The following is an 18,000-nucleotide window of genomic DNA, read 5'->3' as shown; positions in this document are numbered from 1 at the left end:
GACTTTGGGTGAGGGACAGACTGGTCAATTTCAGGGGACATATGGGGGGGGGGGGGGGGGGGGGCATCCTGGATCCCATCAAGAAAACACGTTGGGGGCCATCCAAATGGGAATACTTCATATGCCAAGACTGGACAAACAATGGACTAGTCTCCAGCAACAGAGCGGTCACCACTTCATGTAGAACCCAGAATTACAACATTAAACACATATACACAAAACAAACGGCTCGTGTCAAGTGCAAGCCACACAATCACACGCGTGTCGTGTAAAATGGATTTATTGCTATGAAGTGGCACGCACGCGCGCGCGGTGTCAACAAGCCCACCGTGCACGCGCGCCGAACCGACGAGTGGCGCACTATTTGGCAGGCGCATGAAAGCGGGGCGGTGGTCGCGGCCGGACACCCACGGCCTTGTTGTACCCGGGCCGGAACCAGCGCGCGTTCCGTACAGGAAGCGACCACTTCGGGGCTCCGACCCACCGAGAAGGTGGGGGGCGAGCGAGAGCGAGCGAGTACCGACGCGGGGTGGAGAGCCAGGCGAGCAGCCTCCCCCCCATCCCCGCACCCCCCACATCAGCAGCGGAGAGCAGGAGCACCTGAGGCGGCCAAAAGGTGGAAAGGAGGCGGCGGTGACAATGGCGAGCGGGCCGCACCGGCTCCGACCATTTGCCAAACAGGCCTAGCTCAGCTCGGTTAGCTTAGCTTAGCTATCCCGGGCGGGACAAACCAGACGGCGCTTATGTTGGACCCGTTTTTACTCGAGCATTTGGAGGTGAGGATCCTGCTATTAATTGTATTTATTTATTGTGGTTATTTTTTAACAAGTAAGTACTTTTTGTCTTTAAGGTTACCTCGTCCGTTAGCATTGAGCTAGTCAGAAGCTAGTCTCTTGGCTAAACTGTTAGCATCGCAGATTGTCCACTTTTGCTTTGTTGCGGGTTTCTACTCATTCCGCGGAGTTGTACGTTTATTAACTGAGCCGGCAAGCAATCTGTCCATGTAATTGGCCGTCCGAACTCTCATGTTTCGTTTGGTCCACGTTTAGCTCGCTGCCCGCTTGCTGATGGAGGCGACTCCAACAAGCTGAGAGCCGAGCCGAGCCAAGTCGAGTCGTCACCCCCAAAATCAAGCTCGGTCACCCCCTGCCGAGCGTCACAAAGCAGGTAAGATACACGCACACGCCTGCGGAGAGTCATAGTTGTGTTGATATCAGCAACAACAAGCAAAAATAACAAAAGATGCTAACTAAATAGCGATGCTGTCAGTGATGCTAGTTTGAGTGACAGCTTGCCGTGATTGACAGTGCCAAAAGAAGCCTGAGCCTGTTTCATGCTCCGGTTGTTGTCATCACATCTTATCAAAGTGAGAAACTTGCAAGCGTCCGGTTTGGAATTCTCATCTGGATTTGTTTGTGCATTTGAAACCACTGTTTTTAAATGAAGGGATGGAAATTAAGATGTGTGTGGTCCAAATCACTGAGTAATTGGTAGTTTCCTTGCTTGATTGATTGATTATGAAAGAAATTGTTAGTGACGGCCCAAATTCAGATTTTTCTGTTGCTGTAACGTGATTTTGCTTGTCCCTCATTGGACTTGCAGAGGGAAGATGGCATTCTATCACATGACCCCATTGACTCTTCTCCATCTTGCAGGACCCCAAAGGCAGGCAGGACCACATTTTCTTCTCCAGGCGGTCTCTTCGCCGGCATAAATGAGTAATTGATCTGTGGAGAAGCGTGGACTATTCTGACCCCGGGACCTCTGGGCTGTGGCTGGCTTGGGAGATGTTCCAGTTCAGCAAGTACCCCATGGAGATCCTGGAGATGCTGAGCGGCCACCAGGCGCATCAGTTCAAGGGTTTGGGCTTGGACCGTCAGCTGAGCCACCAGCAGCAGGTGCAGCTTCAGCATCAACAGCAGCTTCAGCAACAGCACCAGGCGCCCGCAGACACGTCCGGTGGTCTGCTGTCCGGCCTCGGCCTGGGGAGCTTGCCCGCCTCCCGCGGCAACGCCTTTGCCGACTCTTCCTCCCTCTTCGCCAAGATGAGCGCCCCTCCCACATCCATCTCGCACCAGAGTCAGTCGTCGTCCTCGTCGTCGTCGAGTCACAGCTCCAGGAAGTCGAGCAAGCTAAGCGGCGCGGGCGGCGGCTCCTCGTCGGGCTATCCTCAGTTCCTGCGACCTTTCCATCCGGCTGAGGCGGCGCTGGCACAGGAGCAGCTGCACTCGGGCATGGGACGCTTTGACTTTGGGGGCAGTGCCGCCACTGGCGGGGCTGGGGTCCTCCCGGCCCCGCCGCCTCCACCTCTGCATCCCGGTCTGTCGGTGCCGCAGCCCTCCTCCGGACCCTCGTCCTCCTCCTCATCTACCTCCACCTCTGTGTCGGCCTCTGGCAACCCCCCCGGCGGCACGGTGCCCCTTGTGGGGCACCAGTCGGACCCCCGCAGCCTCCACCAGCAGTTCAGCTGCATGCTGGCAGCCAACCAGTACTTCCTTTCGGGAGTCCCCGCCAATAGTGGCCTGGAGCAGTTCCTGGTCCAGCAGGGGACTCACAACCACTTGGGTCTGGGTCTCGGCCAGGGCTCCGCCGAGTCCAACTCGTCCTTGGCCCCTCCCCCTGCCCTGCACTCCTCCCACGGCCACTCGGCACCGCAAGCTCCGCAGCAGCAGCAGCAGCAACTGACTCCGCACGCCTTATCTCACCCCCACGGTCACACGCACCACCCCCACCCGCTGCACCCGGCCCCCCAGCCGGCTCCCCTGGGGGGATTTGATTTTCAGAGCATTCCCGTCCTGTCGTCCAATCAGATTGCTTCCCTCATGCAGCAGGAGGCGGGCATCCCCCTGCCCCTGCCCCTTCACTTGTCTCTCCCCAAAGACGACGGGACCAAATCGGGGGAGGCCTCCTCCGGCGGCAGTGGCGGGAGCCGGCGGAAAAAAGCCATGGCGGGATACCTGCCGCAAAGGAAGGCGGAGACTCAAGCTCACGCCAGTTCTGGCAGTCATCGGCACAATTCATCAGCTTCGGGTCTGGCGGGAGGGGCTTCCGGAGGCGTCGAAATGAGCGAGCGGCAGCAATCGTCTCTGCTCTCATCGCCGTCACAACACCCGTCGTCTTCCGCCGTCTCCTCCTCTTCGTCATCCTCGTCCGCCCCATCCGCTTCTGCTTCCGTGCTGGAAGACTGCGACCGGCAAGGGCCCAAATCCAGAGAAAAGCGCAGTCGGAGCGAAACGGGCCAAGCCGAAGCCGAATCTCTCTACCACTGCGGAGAGTGCGGAAAAGCCTTCACACATCTCTCCAGCTTGCGGCGGCACCTACGCAGTCACGGCCTGACGCCCGACGCCCACGGCAGGAGGTCTAACCGCACGTCGCCGAGCCCCGAGAGGATCTTCTGCTGTGGTGACTGCGGGAAGAAGTTCAAGAAACGCGGGCACCTGATCCAACACAGCGTCACGCACTCTGAGAACCGCCCCTTCATCTGCAACATTTGCCAAAAGTCCTTCAACCGACGTGAGTCACTCACCCGCCACGAGAAGATCCACGACGAGAAGCCCTTCCGCTGCCCGGCCTGCGGACGCTGCTTCCGCGAGAGCACCTCCCTCCTCAACCACGCCGCCTCGGGTTCCTGCGGAAAACCTCCCCGGAGCTCCAAGAACCGCGGCGCTGCCGGCAGCTCAGCCGGCAACACGGGCGGCGGTGGAAAAATGCGCCATTCGGATCACAACGCCGTCGTTCTTGACGATAAATACGCCGGCGACTACTCGAGAAACCGCTACCCCGGCCAGGTGTCCTATGACGACGACTACAGACGTTCGCAGGCGTCGTCGCTCTACTCACCGGACGCCGCACTCGGCGGGGACATGAGCAACCCGACCCTTCGGAAGGCCCCTTTAGCACCGACCCTTCACCCGCACCCGCAGAGTCAGCAGCAGCCGCCACCGCACCACCACCACCAGCAGCAGCCGACACCGCACCTTCCTCTCTCCTCTCTTTTGGACGATTCCGAGGATGAGGTCACCAGCAGCGCAATGTCGGCCATTGCCGCCGCTGCCGCCGCCTCCTGCGACATCAACACAGAAGGCAGGGACGGAGAAAGAAGGGACATCATCGGGGGGCTGCTGGGGGGCTTGGGGTTCGGTAACCTGGGCGGGCCGACGTCCTCGCCGGGTATCAACGGCTCCACCGTGCCCTTGTCGCACCACAGCCAGCCGCAAGCCAAGCCTCGGCGGCCCCGCAAGCCCAGAGAGAAGAGAGACCCCGACAGCCTTGTCAGGAGGCGGCGGAGTCCAGCGCCGCCCGGCGACGGCTCCGAGCGACCGTACGGCTGTCAGCTATGCGGCAAGCGCTTCCGGCGGGCTGAGACCCTGCGTCGCCACAATCGGGTCCACACGGGCGAGAAGCCGCACGCCTGCGACATCTGCGGCAAAATGTTCCGGGAACCTTTCCACCTCACCAAACATCTGACTGTGCACTCGGGCCAGAAAAACTACAAGTGCAACCTGTGCGGGAAAATGTTTGCCTATGCCCAGAGCCTCGTCAGACACGGCAAGCTGCACCGCAGAGGTGAGATCGACAACCAGGGCAGAAGAATCAAAGGAGCCGCCGCTGCCTCCGCTATCGGCCAGGTGGCCAACCAGGGAACCTCAGACTTCTTCTCGTCTTGCCCGCAAGAGGACAAGTCTCCCACGTCCGGGACCCCTTCGCAGAGGCTCTACACCTGCACCGTGTGCTGGAAATCCTTCCGCCATTATTTCCACCTGACGGCGCACCAGCAGACGGTACACGGCGGTGGCGCGGGCCTGGAGAAGTCCTTTCGTTGCCAGGTTTGTGGCAAGTCTTTTGCCTACTCCAACAGTCTGGTGCGCCACAAGCTCTCGCAGCACGGCATCGACCGCAACGGCCAGAGGGTGGAGCACTTGCACGCGCCCGGCTACTCGCCCGCCTTCTACGACGCCGGCTACGGCGGCTCGGCTCCCGCGCAACACCTGAGCGGCTCCACCCCCCCGCCTCCGTCCGCGCCGGAGCAAGTGTCCCAGCAGCCGCTTCACTACCGCCCCAGAAAACAGCCCGAGGCGAGCGTAAAAGTGCGCAAGAAGAAGAAACGGGTGGTGATCCACAGCATCATGCGGGACGGCAAATTGGTGGGCGTGCCGCTCAGCAGGGAAACGCGCAGGAAGCTGTTGCTCCTGAGGAAGAGGCGGGGGCGAATGCTGGCCCAGATTAACAAGAAGAAGCTCCTGGCGCAGCTGAGGGTGCGCGGCGGGCTCTCAGCTGTCAAGTCCTGGTCTGGGGGCGCCGTCAAAGTCAGTGGGCTGCTGTCCATGGATGTGGCCATCAAGCGCTTCCCCTGCCCCATCTGCCCCGGCGCCACCTATACCCGCAGGGGCTTTCTGCTGCTGCACCGCACCCTGCGGCACCCGCCGGAGATGTCGGGGCGCCGCGCCCGCCTGCGCTGCCTTGTGTGCGCCCGGCGCAGTGGCAACCTTCTCAAGGCCCTCCGCCACCGCGGGCGCCACCTCCGGCACGCCACCTTCCGCTGCCACAAATGTCGACGCCGCTTCTGGAACCAGCGGCTCCTGGAACGACACAAGTTGTCGTGCCGCCAGGCGCCCGCTCTGGGGGCCCGCTGGGCTGACAGCAAGCCGACAGGCTCTCCTTCGTCCGCCGGCGACTGCTCGCCGGCCCGGACGCCCCTGCCGCCGGCTCAGGTCCCGCACGAGAGGTCCTCGGTTCTGACCGAGTATGCTCACTAAGAACTTCACTCATCTGTAACTTAGCTTAGTTCCCCCCCCCCCCCCCCCGTCCGTTTCTTTTTACAATGAGCTGGTGATTTTTTTTATCAAAAGGGACAAGACATTTGAGGAAGGGGCTCTTCATGCCTCCGCAACCTTCTGCCAAGACACACGAGCACCTCGTCACGCTCCACTTGGAGTAGCACCTGCAACCTTCACACATGGAGACAAGACGTGCACGCGCCTGCACACACACACACACGCACACACACACACACACAGACACACACACACACACACACACACTCGCACGCACGCGCACACACACAGTCAACTCACACTCGGGCAGAAGACCAATGCGCACGCAATGGCTCTCTGTTCCATGCAAACACTATTTTGTTTTGTGCACATTTGTTTCTTTTGTTTGTTTGTTTGTTTGTTTGTTTGTTTGTTTGTTTGTTTGTTTGTTTGTTTGTTTTTACGGCCACGTGCCGCCTGTCGTCATGAAATCCTCCCAGCTTTCCAGCACAGTTCAGATGCCTTATTATTGTTTGTTGAGAAAATGAAAACATAAGCGACATGACTGAAATGTTTTGGTCAACACACCAGTACAAAAGCAAAAGGTGGACTTTTTACCAGAAAAGCGTTTGTGTAGAAATAATCCGGAGTGTATTGATAAAATAATTCCTGATTCTATTTTATTATATCTTGACAACTTGCCGTTTTTTACTCCCCAGTTATCCTCTTCTATCAGTGTCTGTATTGTGAGGGTGGGGCAACAGGGTTGAGGTCGGGGTACATGGTGAAACGGGTTGGGGTGGGGAGGGGTTCATTCTGCATACACGTGTTTATTCTTTTCCTTCCTTCTTTCCGTGCGACAATTTTTGTAACTCGAGCGTGCACGCATAGTTTATTATGTAGATCCTGTTCACAATGTTCAACTTTGCATATTTTTTTGTTTCATTTTCTTTCTGTACAACTAAAATGTGTATATTATTATTATTATTATTATTATTGTTGTTACTAAATAACTATTCTTTTCTTTGCATAAAAAGTGACTTGTTGAAAATCCCTCAAATTAAAAAAATATTTGAAACCGGAACGTTTTCTTTTGAGAGCGGAAAAGGCTACCATGCCAAATATTGGCCGTATGATGGCGCTATTTCATTCATTCACATTTACTTGACAGGTTTTCGTCCTCAAGAACAGCTGATGTTAACGCAATGCTGGCGAAGAGGCGTCGTGTGTCGTTCCGACACATTGGCAAACTGTATTGACACCGTTGATACTGTGTCGCTGACTGCTGACACCCGCGTCTCCCGATGGACCTTAAAAATACCACAGGCATTGTAGTTGACAGACTCAACTGACACTGATTTGCTGATCTAGTATATACATTAATTCATTGAAGTAATTATATATTATATTGTAAAATATATTTAAATTTAAAATATATTTTATTTCTTTGTTACAGTCAATCAATAATGTGAACATGTAAGAGTATGCTTGTGCACTGGGATTTGTGTTTTACAAATTTTTATTAAAAAAAAGTTTTTCCAATGTCTTAAAAGTAATCCTGTTGCGTTTTTTAGACACAATTTCTCCCGCCGTTGAAAACAACCACTCACAGAGCACAGATGAGGCTGGAGTGCAGTGTAGTGGGTCTTTTGATTGTCCCAGTCTCTGCCTTGGGGACCGCAAAAGATCAGATATTGTTTTAGCAGATCCATCCCGTTGACAATGCACTTCCTTTAACAGCTTCGGCGCGCTTCCTTGACAGACTATACTGCTGCTCGTTTCGTCACGTGACTTTTTTAAAGCGATACGCTCACCGACACGGGGCTTCGCTCTATGAGCTCCACACATGCGCCGACGCATCGGTTTCGCCGGACCCATCACGAGTGTTGAGTCTTTCTAGGAAATTGGTTCATGTTCCCAAAATGCAGTGTAGCACTACATCTTTTTAAACCAACACTCGTTTTACTTTATTGAAAGAGTAATTCCCACAATTACGTCAAACAACGTCAATTAGGAATACATGACGTGTAAGCTGTAACCGATGTATTGACAGACACATTAATTTATTGTATATTTAAAAAACAAATTGTCGTTCAATGCATGAATAAATATTTTTGTACACGGAATAAAATCTGCAACTAGCGTCCGAAAAGTTGCTGTCAAACATTGTGATTGTGCTCCCGGTTTCCGTTTGAAGGCTCAGTCACGTGCATGGGGAACACTGTGGGCGGGGCCCGTGACCTATTTTCCACCAATGGGAAGGCAGGTAGAGCCTTCAGGAGTGACCTACTTTCAGCCAATCGGCGTGAGGCCGCTCGACGCGTGCGGCCGACACGTGACCCCCCTGTTCGCACTTGGCGGGAGAACAAATGACGAGCAGCGTGTGCGCGCGCAGTTTTCTGCTTCTGCTCCCACGTGAACGCGCGTCGGCGTCTGACTGGGTGAGTAAGTGGACCGAAGGGCGTCCATTGTCCAATCCAACATGGCGGGGGCGTTTGTTTTCATGCACTTCTCTCACACAATATGACGTAAGAAGCGAGCATGTTCACTTCAGGCCTCTCACGTTGTGCGTGGAGGCTGTCCTCTGTGCAGAAGCACGGGTGGGGGGACGGTTTGGTTTGAACTGCGGGTATCACTTGGGTTTGGTGCGTGCTTGTTTGGGCGTGTATCACTCTGCGTGTGTTTTTGTGTTTACCGTAGTTGTGTTGTGCACGTACACGTTTGTGTGTATTTGCGATATTGAGTATTGGTATTGAGTGTGCGTGGGTGTGGCTCTTCGTCTGTTTATGAGTGTTACTATGAGTGAATACGTGCGCGCGCATGTCTCAAAATGTGAATTTGGATACACAAAGTATGGTCATTTGAGCGTGAGCCATGTGTGTTTTCAGTGGGTGGGGCGAGGTGTGTTATCAACCCATCACGGAAGAGCTTCCGAATGGGGGCGTGGCCTGATGCTCCATTGGCTTCCGGGAACCTTGCGTTGCCTTTATACTCGTTGGAAAAAAAGGCTTTCACCCAAAACAAACAAACAAATGAGAAAGGTGACTGTGTTTGGACCAAGGCTGCACAAGCAAAACTTTTTTTTCTGGCTTGATGAACCAAATGAGGTGTTAGATGAGATTAAAAATAATCATTTGAAGTGTAGTGTATTTTTTTCAATAACTTAACCATGTCAGCTAACCATATCATGAATTCTTGAGCAATAAAGACATAAATCAAGTAACAAGCTAACATGTTTTTACTGCAGCTTGTTAGCCTGCTAAACTTCAGGTAAAAAATTATTACATTTAAATAATAGCACCAAACATGGTCTAATTTGACTCGAGCCACCCCCTCCCCCCGTTTTTTTTTTATAGATCAAAACAGCTAACATACACGCACAAAAAAATCCCAACTGGAGCATTTGGAAAGTGACTTGCTTTTTCTTTGTGAGTTCCCATCTTTTGCCAGAGCCTGAATGCAGCGAGGGGGCGCGGCCGTCGTATTCAAAGCAGCTTCCCAGTGATTTGTGGCGTCACAAGAGCGGCCCGTGTTGGTTCCAGCTGACTGCGAGAGAGTGTGAGAGAGCGCATCGGACCCGCATGAGAGCGGCATCTTCTGTGTGACGCAGTGACGCTCCCTCGGATTTTCCTTTTCTTTTCATTCGTGTCATCTTTATGTTGACACATTTTCACTTGGTGTCTTTTTCAAGCCCCTCGTGGACTTTGGCTGCTCTTGTTCTGGCGTGCGCTTTGGGGTGCCTGCCCGATTGGCCGCGCGTTCCCGGGATCCAGCGCGCACTCGGCGGGGACGGAGGAAGAGAAGGAGGGAGAGGAGGGGGTGGAGGCGAGTCCCCGAGGGGGGTCTCGGCAGCCATGGGGCAGTTTAGGAGATAAGGAGGCCTCTTCGTTGTCGTCTGCTGCTGCCACCCACGCACGCACGCACGCACCTGCCGCTGGCACGCGCACCTACCGGACGACGCGCCAATTGGATTCTTTCGGTCTTGAACAGCGGACCCCCCCTCTCCGGTGGTCGGAAGTTATGTCTCGGCCTCTCGCTCAGCTGCTTCTGCCGCCACCGCCGGAGCTCCCCGCAGGGGCCAGCCCCCAGTTCGGGGCTCCCAACGGTGCGTCGAGCGGCCCCCCGGGCGGCCACCTGACCTCCATGACCAATCTCAAGTCGCTCCTGCAGCTGCCCGTCAAGGCTGACCAGCGAGGCGTTAAAGACTGCTCCGAGATCAAAGGTGAGCGTGCGGGAACTTGCCCCGCGCGGGGGCCTGCTCGTGCAAGCGCGTCGTCTCGCTCACTCTTTTAAAGGGGCAGAGGTGGGAAATGCAAAAGCGTGCGACCAGTCGAGTCCGCTCGAGTCTCAATGTGGCAAGCGCTCTGGTGTTTTTTCCTCTTTCTTGCCCTGAAATGAACTTCTAAGCTGCCTGTGCACCTCGGCCGTCCGTATGCGTGTCCTGCACTTGGCTGTGTCGCGAATCTGCTCGGACCGGTCGCAAGCCAGTGGCAGAAATGCGCATTTTCGCTAACATTCATACCGACAAGACGCTCGGTTGGTCTTCGGTGAAGAGGGGTCAAGCCCCCAAGTTCTTTGAAAACCATCCTCCGCTGCGCCAACCTGTGCTAACGTTGCATTTTGTTGATGTAGAGCTGTGCTCAAATGATAACCGGAGACAAATTTTCCTCCCGGGCAGATAAAGGCAAACCTCTGGACTCGGATGAGAACTCGTCGGGATTGGGCGGCGGCGGCGGTGGGCCCGGCGGCCCCGGTGGTGGTGGCCCGGGCTCAGGAGCTCTGCGGCCCAATTCCCAGTCAGCATTCCTGGGCCCGCTGCTGTGGGAGCGGACGCTGCCGTGCGACGGCGGCCTGTTCCAGCTGCAGTACATGGACCTGGAGGAGTTCCTGACTGAAAACGGAATGGGCATGCATGGAAACGGAACCAGCTCCGCCAGTGCCCAGATCCCCTCGCAGGTAGCGACAGGACAGGACTGAATGGGGCGAGGACATGTCAACATTGAACCTGTCTTTATTTTATGTCCAATCAGAGCTCCCAATCGGCAGTGCCTAGTCAGAGCTCTCAGTGCCCGCCCAGCTCTCCTTCGCCATCTTCGTCCTCTTCCTCGGTGTCCTCTACGTCGTCCTCGTCCTCCTTGCTGGGACTGGAGAGCGTCCAAACGCTGCCGCCTCAACAGCAAGGCTTGATGGGAGGACCTGAGTGTCTCCATGGTAAGTGAAGTCGCAGGGGCCTGGGATGGCATCGGTATCAATACAAATATGGATAGAAACCTTTCCAAAAAATAATTAGGCCGACTCAATTTGTAGTTCAGGCCCAGTGAAAGCGCCACCTAGTGATGATTAGTAGTATTACAAATTTCAAGCCCAGCGCATTTGCCACTCATTCACATACTCTCCCATTTAGCAATATTTTTTTGAGCGACTGCAAGGCCAAATGTGCCGCAGCAACTCAGAGGATGCATATTACCGTCGGCTTTGTGCGCACGCAGCTATGCTTGCCTTAATGCGCTCTCATCTGTGCGGCGTGTGCGCTTGTGTGTACTGCCAACACGTGACGGAGCTCAATCTGAAGCATCGAGCTAGAAGTGAAGTCGCGCTTGCTCACTTGCTCGCTGGGTTTACTACGCTGAGAGCAAGACAGAGAGGTGACGTTCATAATAGGCAGCGAGACAGGTGGGTGGATGGATGGACTGGGTATGCCAACGGCAGCCTGACTGTCACTATGGCGTTGGCACAGTATTTCTTTTTTGATTTGTTTTTTTAACTCAGCCAGTCAGGCAAGAGTTAAGGCGCGCTGACTGCGCAGGGAGGAGGGAGGAGGCGAGTTTGCTTTGCATGTTTTGAAATGTGTGCTCACACGCTCGGGCCATGTGCCGTCGCTGCGTCACGTGCCGCTGCAGGGAGCCGGCCAGGAGGAGAGAACGAGCGAGCCAAAAGGGGGGGGGGGGGGGGGTAGGCCGGCTCAGCTTGGCACATGACCTACTCGGGCTCCAGATGGATTGCGTTTTATGATCAAAAAATGATCACAATCTGTGTGAAAGAAATTCACTTTGAGTTTGATTTGAGAATTTTCAGCTTGGTGTCATTGTCGGCTTGACAGATGTCACTTTTTGCCTCTCAGCCCTTGAAGTGAGCCCACTTTAAGGCCGCTTTGACAGAGGGAAGAAGGAAGGAAGGAGTCGAGCGGGGAGGGGCAAGGGGGGCCGGCGTGTCTGCAAGCGTGTTGATGACATAACTCTGTTGACATGAGCGCACCGCCGGGCATGTCACCTGCGTGTGTGCATGCGCCCATGTTACAGCTAGCAAAAAAGTACACACACGCTTGTCTTCAGTTCAAAACTCAAGAAATCAGAATACTAGAAGAAGTGAGTTGAGTCGGTTAGATTTGTCCACACCAAAGTCAAACGTCAGTTCACGGCGCTTTTGATTGTGCAGAGGAGGGGCAGAAGATGAGGATGACGCACAGACAAACAGATGGGGCGGCAAGCGTGCGGAGGTGGCAGGCGGGTAGGATGCTGTCAGCACGCACGGGCCCACACCCACAGGTGTCTTCGGAGCACTCACATCAGCGGTGGGGGGGGACGGTTGCCATGGCAACATCGATTCCAAAGCGGAGCGGGGGCGTCGCATCGTTGTTTGCCGAAACGACGGCCTTTGTTGCCAACCTGCAGCACTGGTGCGGCGCCCTCGGAATGACGGCCGTTGCTCTGTCATTTGTCCAAAATGTGCACAGTCAGCATTTTTTTTCCAGATGTCAAGGTGACAAAAAACGGAATTTTGGGGCCTCGAGTGTTGGGAATTGAAGTGAAAGGAAAAGTGGAAAGGGAAGCTCGATTGTGATGTTGGCGACATCTAGTAGTGGCTATGGAGTTGGACAAAACCCGAAGCAATGACATATTATGTTGAAGAAAAATCTAACCAACTATAACCCTATATTCATTATTATTCAATTAAAATAAAATTCAGATTGAAAGTTAATCTTAGAAGAGCAGAATATAAAATAAAAACACTAAATACATCCATATCAAATAGAATCATATCTGTCTGTCTGTATCATAAAACGAGAAAGGCAAATAATACTATTAATTGAATTAATCATTTTTAGAATCCTATGATCAGCAATAATGCATCAATATAAAAATCAATGATGTCAACATAATGCCACATTGGTATTCTGACGCCATCTAGCGGTAGCAAGTAAGGACGTTTAAAGCTGCACCTGATCTGTGACTTGAGCACAAAGTGACTCTGGCGACATCTAGTGGTTCGAACAGAGATTTTTTAAATGCCAAGTCAACCATAACATGTCGCCTTCCTTCTCCTCCTCCAGGTGGTCAAGTGGCAACCCAGGATGCATCGCCCCCCACCGGCGGCCCGCCTGGACCGGCGGGGTCGTCAACGGCCGGTGGTGGCGACGACGTGCAGGTGAACTTTGACCCCGACCCGGCCGACGTGGCTCTGTCCAGCGTGCCGGGCCAGGAGGCCTTCGACCCACGCCGGCACCGCTTCAGCGACGAGGAGCTCAAACCGCAGCCCATGATCAAGAAGGCCCGCAAGATGCTGGTCCCCAACGAGCAGAAGGTACTACAAGTCTCACGATGGATGGATGGATGGATGGATGGATGGATGGATGGATGAAGGGGTGATCTATAAAAGGGTAGACGATAGACGAACAACTAGATAGACATTAGCATCAACTCTTTGCTCCTCCTCCTCCTCCATCATCACGTGACTGACGCTCCTCCCGCCATCTCCCCCCACTCCCCCACATACCGCGCAACCCCCCTCCCTCCAGGACGAAAAGTACTGGTGCCGTCGCGTGAAGAACAACGAGGCGGCCAAGCGTTCACGTGACGCCCGTCGTCTGAAGGAGAACCAGATCTCGGTGCGGGCCGCCTTCCTGGAGCGCGAGAACGCCGCCCTGCGCCTGGAGGTGGCCGACATGCGGAAGGAGCTCGGACGCTGCCGGAACATCATCAACAAGTACGAGAGTCGTCACGGCGACCTGTAAACCCTTCCCGCCCGCTTGCCGCCGCTGGGGACGGTGAGCAGACAAGCCAACAACAGCAGCAGCACTTTAATGGACGGGACCAAACGCTATGCGACGCCCCTTATCTTCTCGCTTCTTTGACCGTGCCATCCGTCAGGACTTTCCGCAGAGGTGTCATCCCCCCCACCCTGTTCTATCCGACGACGCTCCACAACACTTCAAGGCTATGCTGCGGTAGCTTTTTTCACGCAGAACTGTGGTTACCTCCCGCATTAACGATCCAGAGTTCCCTCACGGTCAACGTTCTGCACCTGATGGGGCGTTTGTCTGTTTTCAAGCGGTGACCATTCATCCTAACAATAATAGCGCTTTTTGTGGAAACTCTTTGACGCCATCACGATGTGATGCGCCCTTGCTATGCCGTCACGATATGCGGCACTGGGCATCGTATGTTTTTAGCACCCTGATAATCCGCACTGCGTCCAATCGTGTCATGTTCTTTTTGTGTCAAACTCCATTTTCCAAGGAGCTGCCCGGCGACCAATCCATTTAGCAACAGCGAGACTTTTGGCGAAGATTAGGTGGATGCGGCCTGGCTAGGTGGCAACGCTCGCTCAAGGCATTGCGTCCACGTCTTGTTGCACCGCCATGCCTCTGTTTGGAGCAGCTCGCTCCATCTGCCGGCCGGGGTGGCAGAGGATGGTGACCGTTTGACCTAACAACTGCAGCACTTTAGTGGAAGCGCTATGTGGCAGCGTCATGCTGGCTTTTTGCTCCATCCGGCGCGTGGCCCTTTCACTTTCCACACGTCCGCCATACGGCGTCCAATCGTCTCGTGTTCTTTTCTATGTGTCAAAGTCTATTTTTCAAGCGGACAAAGAGGAAGCCGGGCGGGGCGGGGCGGCCGTGTCTATTTTTCTACGACCATGTAGGCCAGCAGGACTTTTCTAGATTTTTTACAGAGGGCATCGACCGGGGAGGGGCCGCGACCGGTCGCCCGTCGTCCGAGAATAGAGGCAGAACGGAATGTATCTTGTCCAATCAGGGATTTCATATGGTGCAAGAGGCGGGGCTTAGGAACCAATGTGAGAGCTGAGAGAGAGTTTGGGGTATCAGATGCTCGTTAGGTTTTTTTTTTTTTTTTTTTTGGAAGCGTGCTAGTCAATTCTTTTGGCAGCGTCACACACTTTGGCTCGGCACCTTTGCCTTTTATTCCTCCCCTCAACATTTATGCACGCACACACACACTACAGATACAAACACGTTGTTGTTTTGGACTTTGATGGTGCTGATCTGAAACGGTTCTTCACCTCACGCACGCACACAGACCCCCCCGCCCCCACCCCTCCCTTTTTTTGTGTTGGAGTTTCTCTTGTGTTTGTGTGTGGATGAAGGCGTGTGTGGACTTCCAGGTGTAACCTTCAAAGCTTTCCAGCCATGATGGCTGCTCCCTCCTCATACTCTTTGACTCTCACTACATACATACAGTTACGTATATATGTGTATGTATATCCACATACATGCATATACTGTACTGTATGTGGAATATAAATAAATAGTATATGTATATGATATAAGCTTGAACTTTGTGATTCGACTTGTGATAGACAAGATATTACAGAGGAAAAAAAAACACAAATACTTTTTGGTCATTTTTCTCTCAGGTATTTTTGTCTGGGTAATTAAGTTCACAAAACGCTAAGCAAAAAAAAAAAAAGTGGAACATTTGCCTGCATATTTTTGTAGGTTGCTGACTTTGTACGCGGCTTTGGTTGAATCTTTCCTCGGATTGGTTGATTGATTTTTCACCACGCGTATTCTGGAGCGTTTTGTTGTTGTTGTTGTTGTTGTTGTTGTGAGGAGGAGATAAAAACCAAACAAAGCAAGCCTGAAAGGTCCCCGAATACCAAAAAGTTGAAGGAAGCCCCGTGCTGCTCTTCTTCCACTTGCTGTTATTCCCTCACTTGACTTGAATTCCACGGAACCCGTGCGCATCCTGGGTAATGTAGTTCCAATCTTCTTGTCTACGTTTGTTCCCGAATATTTTGACTGGACAAAGAATAACTGGTGACTTTTGAGCGGGACGTTTTGGGGGAAGGACCAGCCTCGTCTTTTCTATTTTGGGGGATTTTGCCATCGCGAGACTTTTTCTATGTCCGCACGGTGCGGATAGCGACCTCCTTCCAGGTAACCATGGCGACGATAATCACAGCCTCGCAACTCTGGACGACCGCGTTCCCTCCCTATCAGTGACTCCGCGGTGTCACCTAGCGACACGGCGATATCCTTTTTTTTGTGACGACGATGATGGCGCTTTGACACAAATTAAACCTCCTTTCCACCCACAATTGAGTTGTCTTTCTTTTTATTTTCTCATACCACTCAACTATTCAGACAGCCAATTACTAGTAAACCGTAGCCACGCACTTTTATCGTTCAGAATTGACTACAAAATTTCACACCGAAAATCTAAGCGAGGGGTTAAATGTTTTTGATTTGGAATTTAAAGTGACTTCTTTTGGAATTCGGTAAGTACGATTGAAAGTCACAAAGATTCAATTTGTCATTGTAAATCAACCAAAGCATATTTTCTTACAGAATAAGTGATTTTAATTTTACTTTATTAAATTTGCATTGGCTGCAGCGCCCTCCGGTGGCCGCGGTGAGAAGGTCATGCGGCAGCAAGCACATTAATAACGTTTGAATGATTAGAAATCAATGCAAAGGAATGCATAATCTCGACCAGATATTCGCGTGCGTGTGTTCCTGCGTCTGCGTGAGAGAGAATGATTTAGCTGAGTTTCTGTGAGCGTGAGTGTGCATATTGCAGCTAGTCTTTGGTGCGTGGTCCACATATTAACCTCGATGTCAGCCACCTGAATGAGAAAATGTCAGCTGCCGCATGACAATGAGCCAATCGGCAGCGATCTCTCATCGGCAAACACGCGTGCATTGTGGGAGGCCTGTACAGGTCTATGCTCCTTCAGTGCAAAATATAATATTCCGTCAAAGCAGTGGTCCTCGAATTTCTTCTTGGTGATAATGAGGGTCCCTTGAACAAAACTAGTTGAAAACTAGAATAATGCAAAATGCACATTCTATTGTTCACTTGGAGTCTCCAGGATTGTAGAAAAAAAATGTAATCCATCCAGGTGCTGCTGAGATACTTTACTTCTTGTGGATGCATATTGGGTAGTTGTATCAGATGAATTGCATCAAAAGTGTTGTTTTATTCTTGGGGAACACAAAAATGTGTCAAATGAATTTGTTAGCTTCTCGCTTTCTTTTACGGCCTTGAGATAAACTCGGAGAATGCACGGCCGTCTTCCCCTTTGTCTTGACTTTGTGGTTTTGTTTTCCAGCGGCGTCCCGGGGGCAAAAGAAGAAAAAAGAAGCGGCATAAAGGATGGCCCAGTCGAGGGTGAGGGTTTCCTCCTGCGGGCTCTCCAACAACAAAACAAGCTCGTGAGACATCGATGCCTCAAGCCATCCCACACTGCCACCTTCAGGTGAGTTGAGGCACTCCATGTGGGGCTTTGCCGCCCTCTTGTGGCAGTAAGCGGGACGTGCGCATCATCCATATTTCAAAGTCGCAAAGCAATGACGTGAAGATGATTGAATGCCCTAAAGCATCATCTCTACTAACCCATTCAAAGTACTCCTGGCTCCTCCTCCCATAATGGCGTCTTTATTGGCGTTTAATTGCGCTCCTTTTCCCAGCGTTCCATCACGCTCGCTTCCATTACGCTAATTGAAGCCTCATTCGCTTGAAACTGATCTTGAACCCCCCACGCATGATTTGCTAGAAAGCAAGTTGGGCTTTGGACCAAGCTTAAGGCTTCCAAGTCAGGGTTAAGGTTCCCCGGTAGGGTTCGAGTGTCCCGGTTTAAGGGATGAAAAGGGTGCCTTGGAATGCTTGACTTTGGGCAGAGCTGCGCGTGCGCGCGCGCGCGCGAGGAAGGAGAGCTGCGGCGAGGCAGCGGTGGCAGCCTGGACGACTCACTTTGCATTCAACACGTGTCGCAGGCGGGCAGCGAGGAGGAGGGGCCCAGCCGGAGAGAGAGGAAGGGAGAGAGACGTTGCTAGGCGACCTGGGTACATACTGAATGTTAAGCCCGCAAGCATCTAGGCGGGCAGGCGCATGGGCGAGCGCAAACACGCGCGCAGGCGGCAGCGGCGGCAGCAACATGTAGCCTAGCCCAAAAGCCCAGCCCAGCCCGGCCCGGCCCAGACCAGACCGGCGGACCTCGTCTTCCT

The 18,000-nt window shown here is 53.2% G+C and overlaps 2 protein-coding genes across 2 annotated transcripts; both read left to right on the top strand.

Moving 5' to 3' along the window:
* The first annotated feature begins 322 nt into the window (after positions 1-322).
* LOC147041203 (uncharacterized) lies at positions 323-6,837 on the top strand. The gene is made up of 3 exons (XM_085901355.1): positions 323-776; positions 1,050-1,167; positions 1,656-6,837. Exon 3 carries the CDS (start codon positions 1,788-1,790, stop codon positions 5,754-5,756), a length of 3,969 nt encoding a protein of 1,322 aa, XP_085757481.1. The 5' UTR covers positions 323-776; positions 1,050-1,167; positions 1,656-1,787; the 3' UTR covers positions 5,757-6,837.
* A 1,276-nt stretch (positions 6,838-8,113) lies between these two features.
* LOC147041202 (uncharacterized) lies at positions 8,114-16,091 on the top strand. Its single transcript, XM_085940006.1, has 8 exons — positions 8,114-8,194; positions 8,642-8,794; positions 9,204-9,311; positions 9,445-9,975; positions 10,432-10,709; positions 10,784-10,964; positions 13,084-13,334; positions 13,549-16,091. The coding sequence occupies exons 2-8, from the start codon at positions 8,689-8,691 to the stop codon at positions 13,762-13,764; spliced, it is 1,671 nt and encodes a 556-aa protein (XP_085796132.1). The 5' UTR covers positions 8,114-8,194; positions 8,642-8,688; the 3' UTR covers positions 13,765-16,091.
* The last annotated feature ends 1,909 nt before the right edge of the window (positions 16,092-18,000 follow it).

Source organism: Syngnathus leptorhynchus, chromosome 20, assembly GCF_054491065.1.
Source record: "Syngnathus leptorhynchus isolate UIUO chromosome 20, UIUO_Slep, whole genome shotgun sequence".
Lineage (NCBI taxonomy): Eukaryota > Metazoa > Chordata > Actinopteri > Syngnathiformes > Syngnathidae > Syngnathus > Syngnathus leptorhynchus.
This window is presented reverse-complemented; position numbering and strand designations above follow the sequence as displayed.

Excerpts from the sequence above, each read along its gene's own strand:
- LOC147041202 (XM_085940006.1), top strand. The coding sequence starts at position 8,689 with ATGGGGGCGTGGCCTGATGCTCCATTGGCTTCCGGGAACCTTGCGTTG. Across the intron at positions 8,795-9,203 it reads CAAACAAACAAATGAGAAAG|AGCCTGAATGCAGCGAGGGG; the intron begins GTGACTGTGTTT and ends ATCTTTTGCCAG. Across the intron at positions 13,335-13,548 it reads TGGTCCCCAACGAGCAGAAG|GACGAAAAGTACTGGTGCCG; the intron begins GTACTACAAGTC and ends CCCTCCCTCCAG.
- LOC147041203 (XM_085901355.1), top strand. The coding sequence starts at position 1,788 with ATGTTCCAGTTCAGCAAGTACCCCATGGAGATCCTGGAGATGCTGAGC.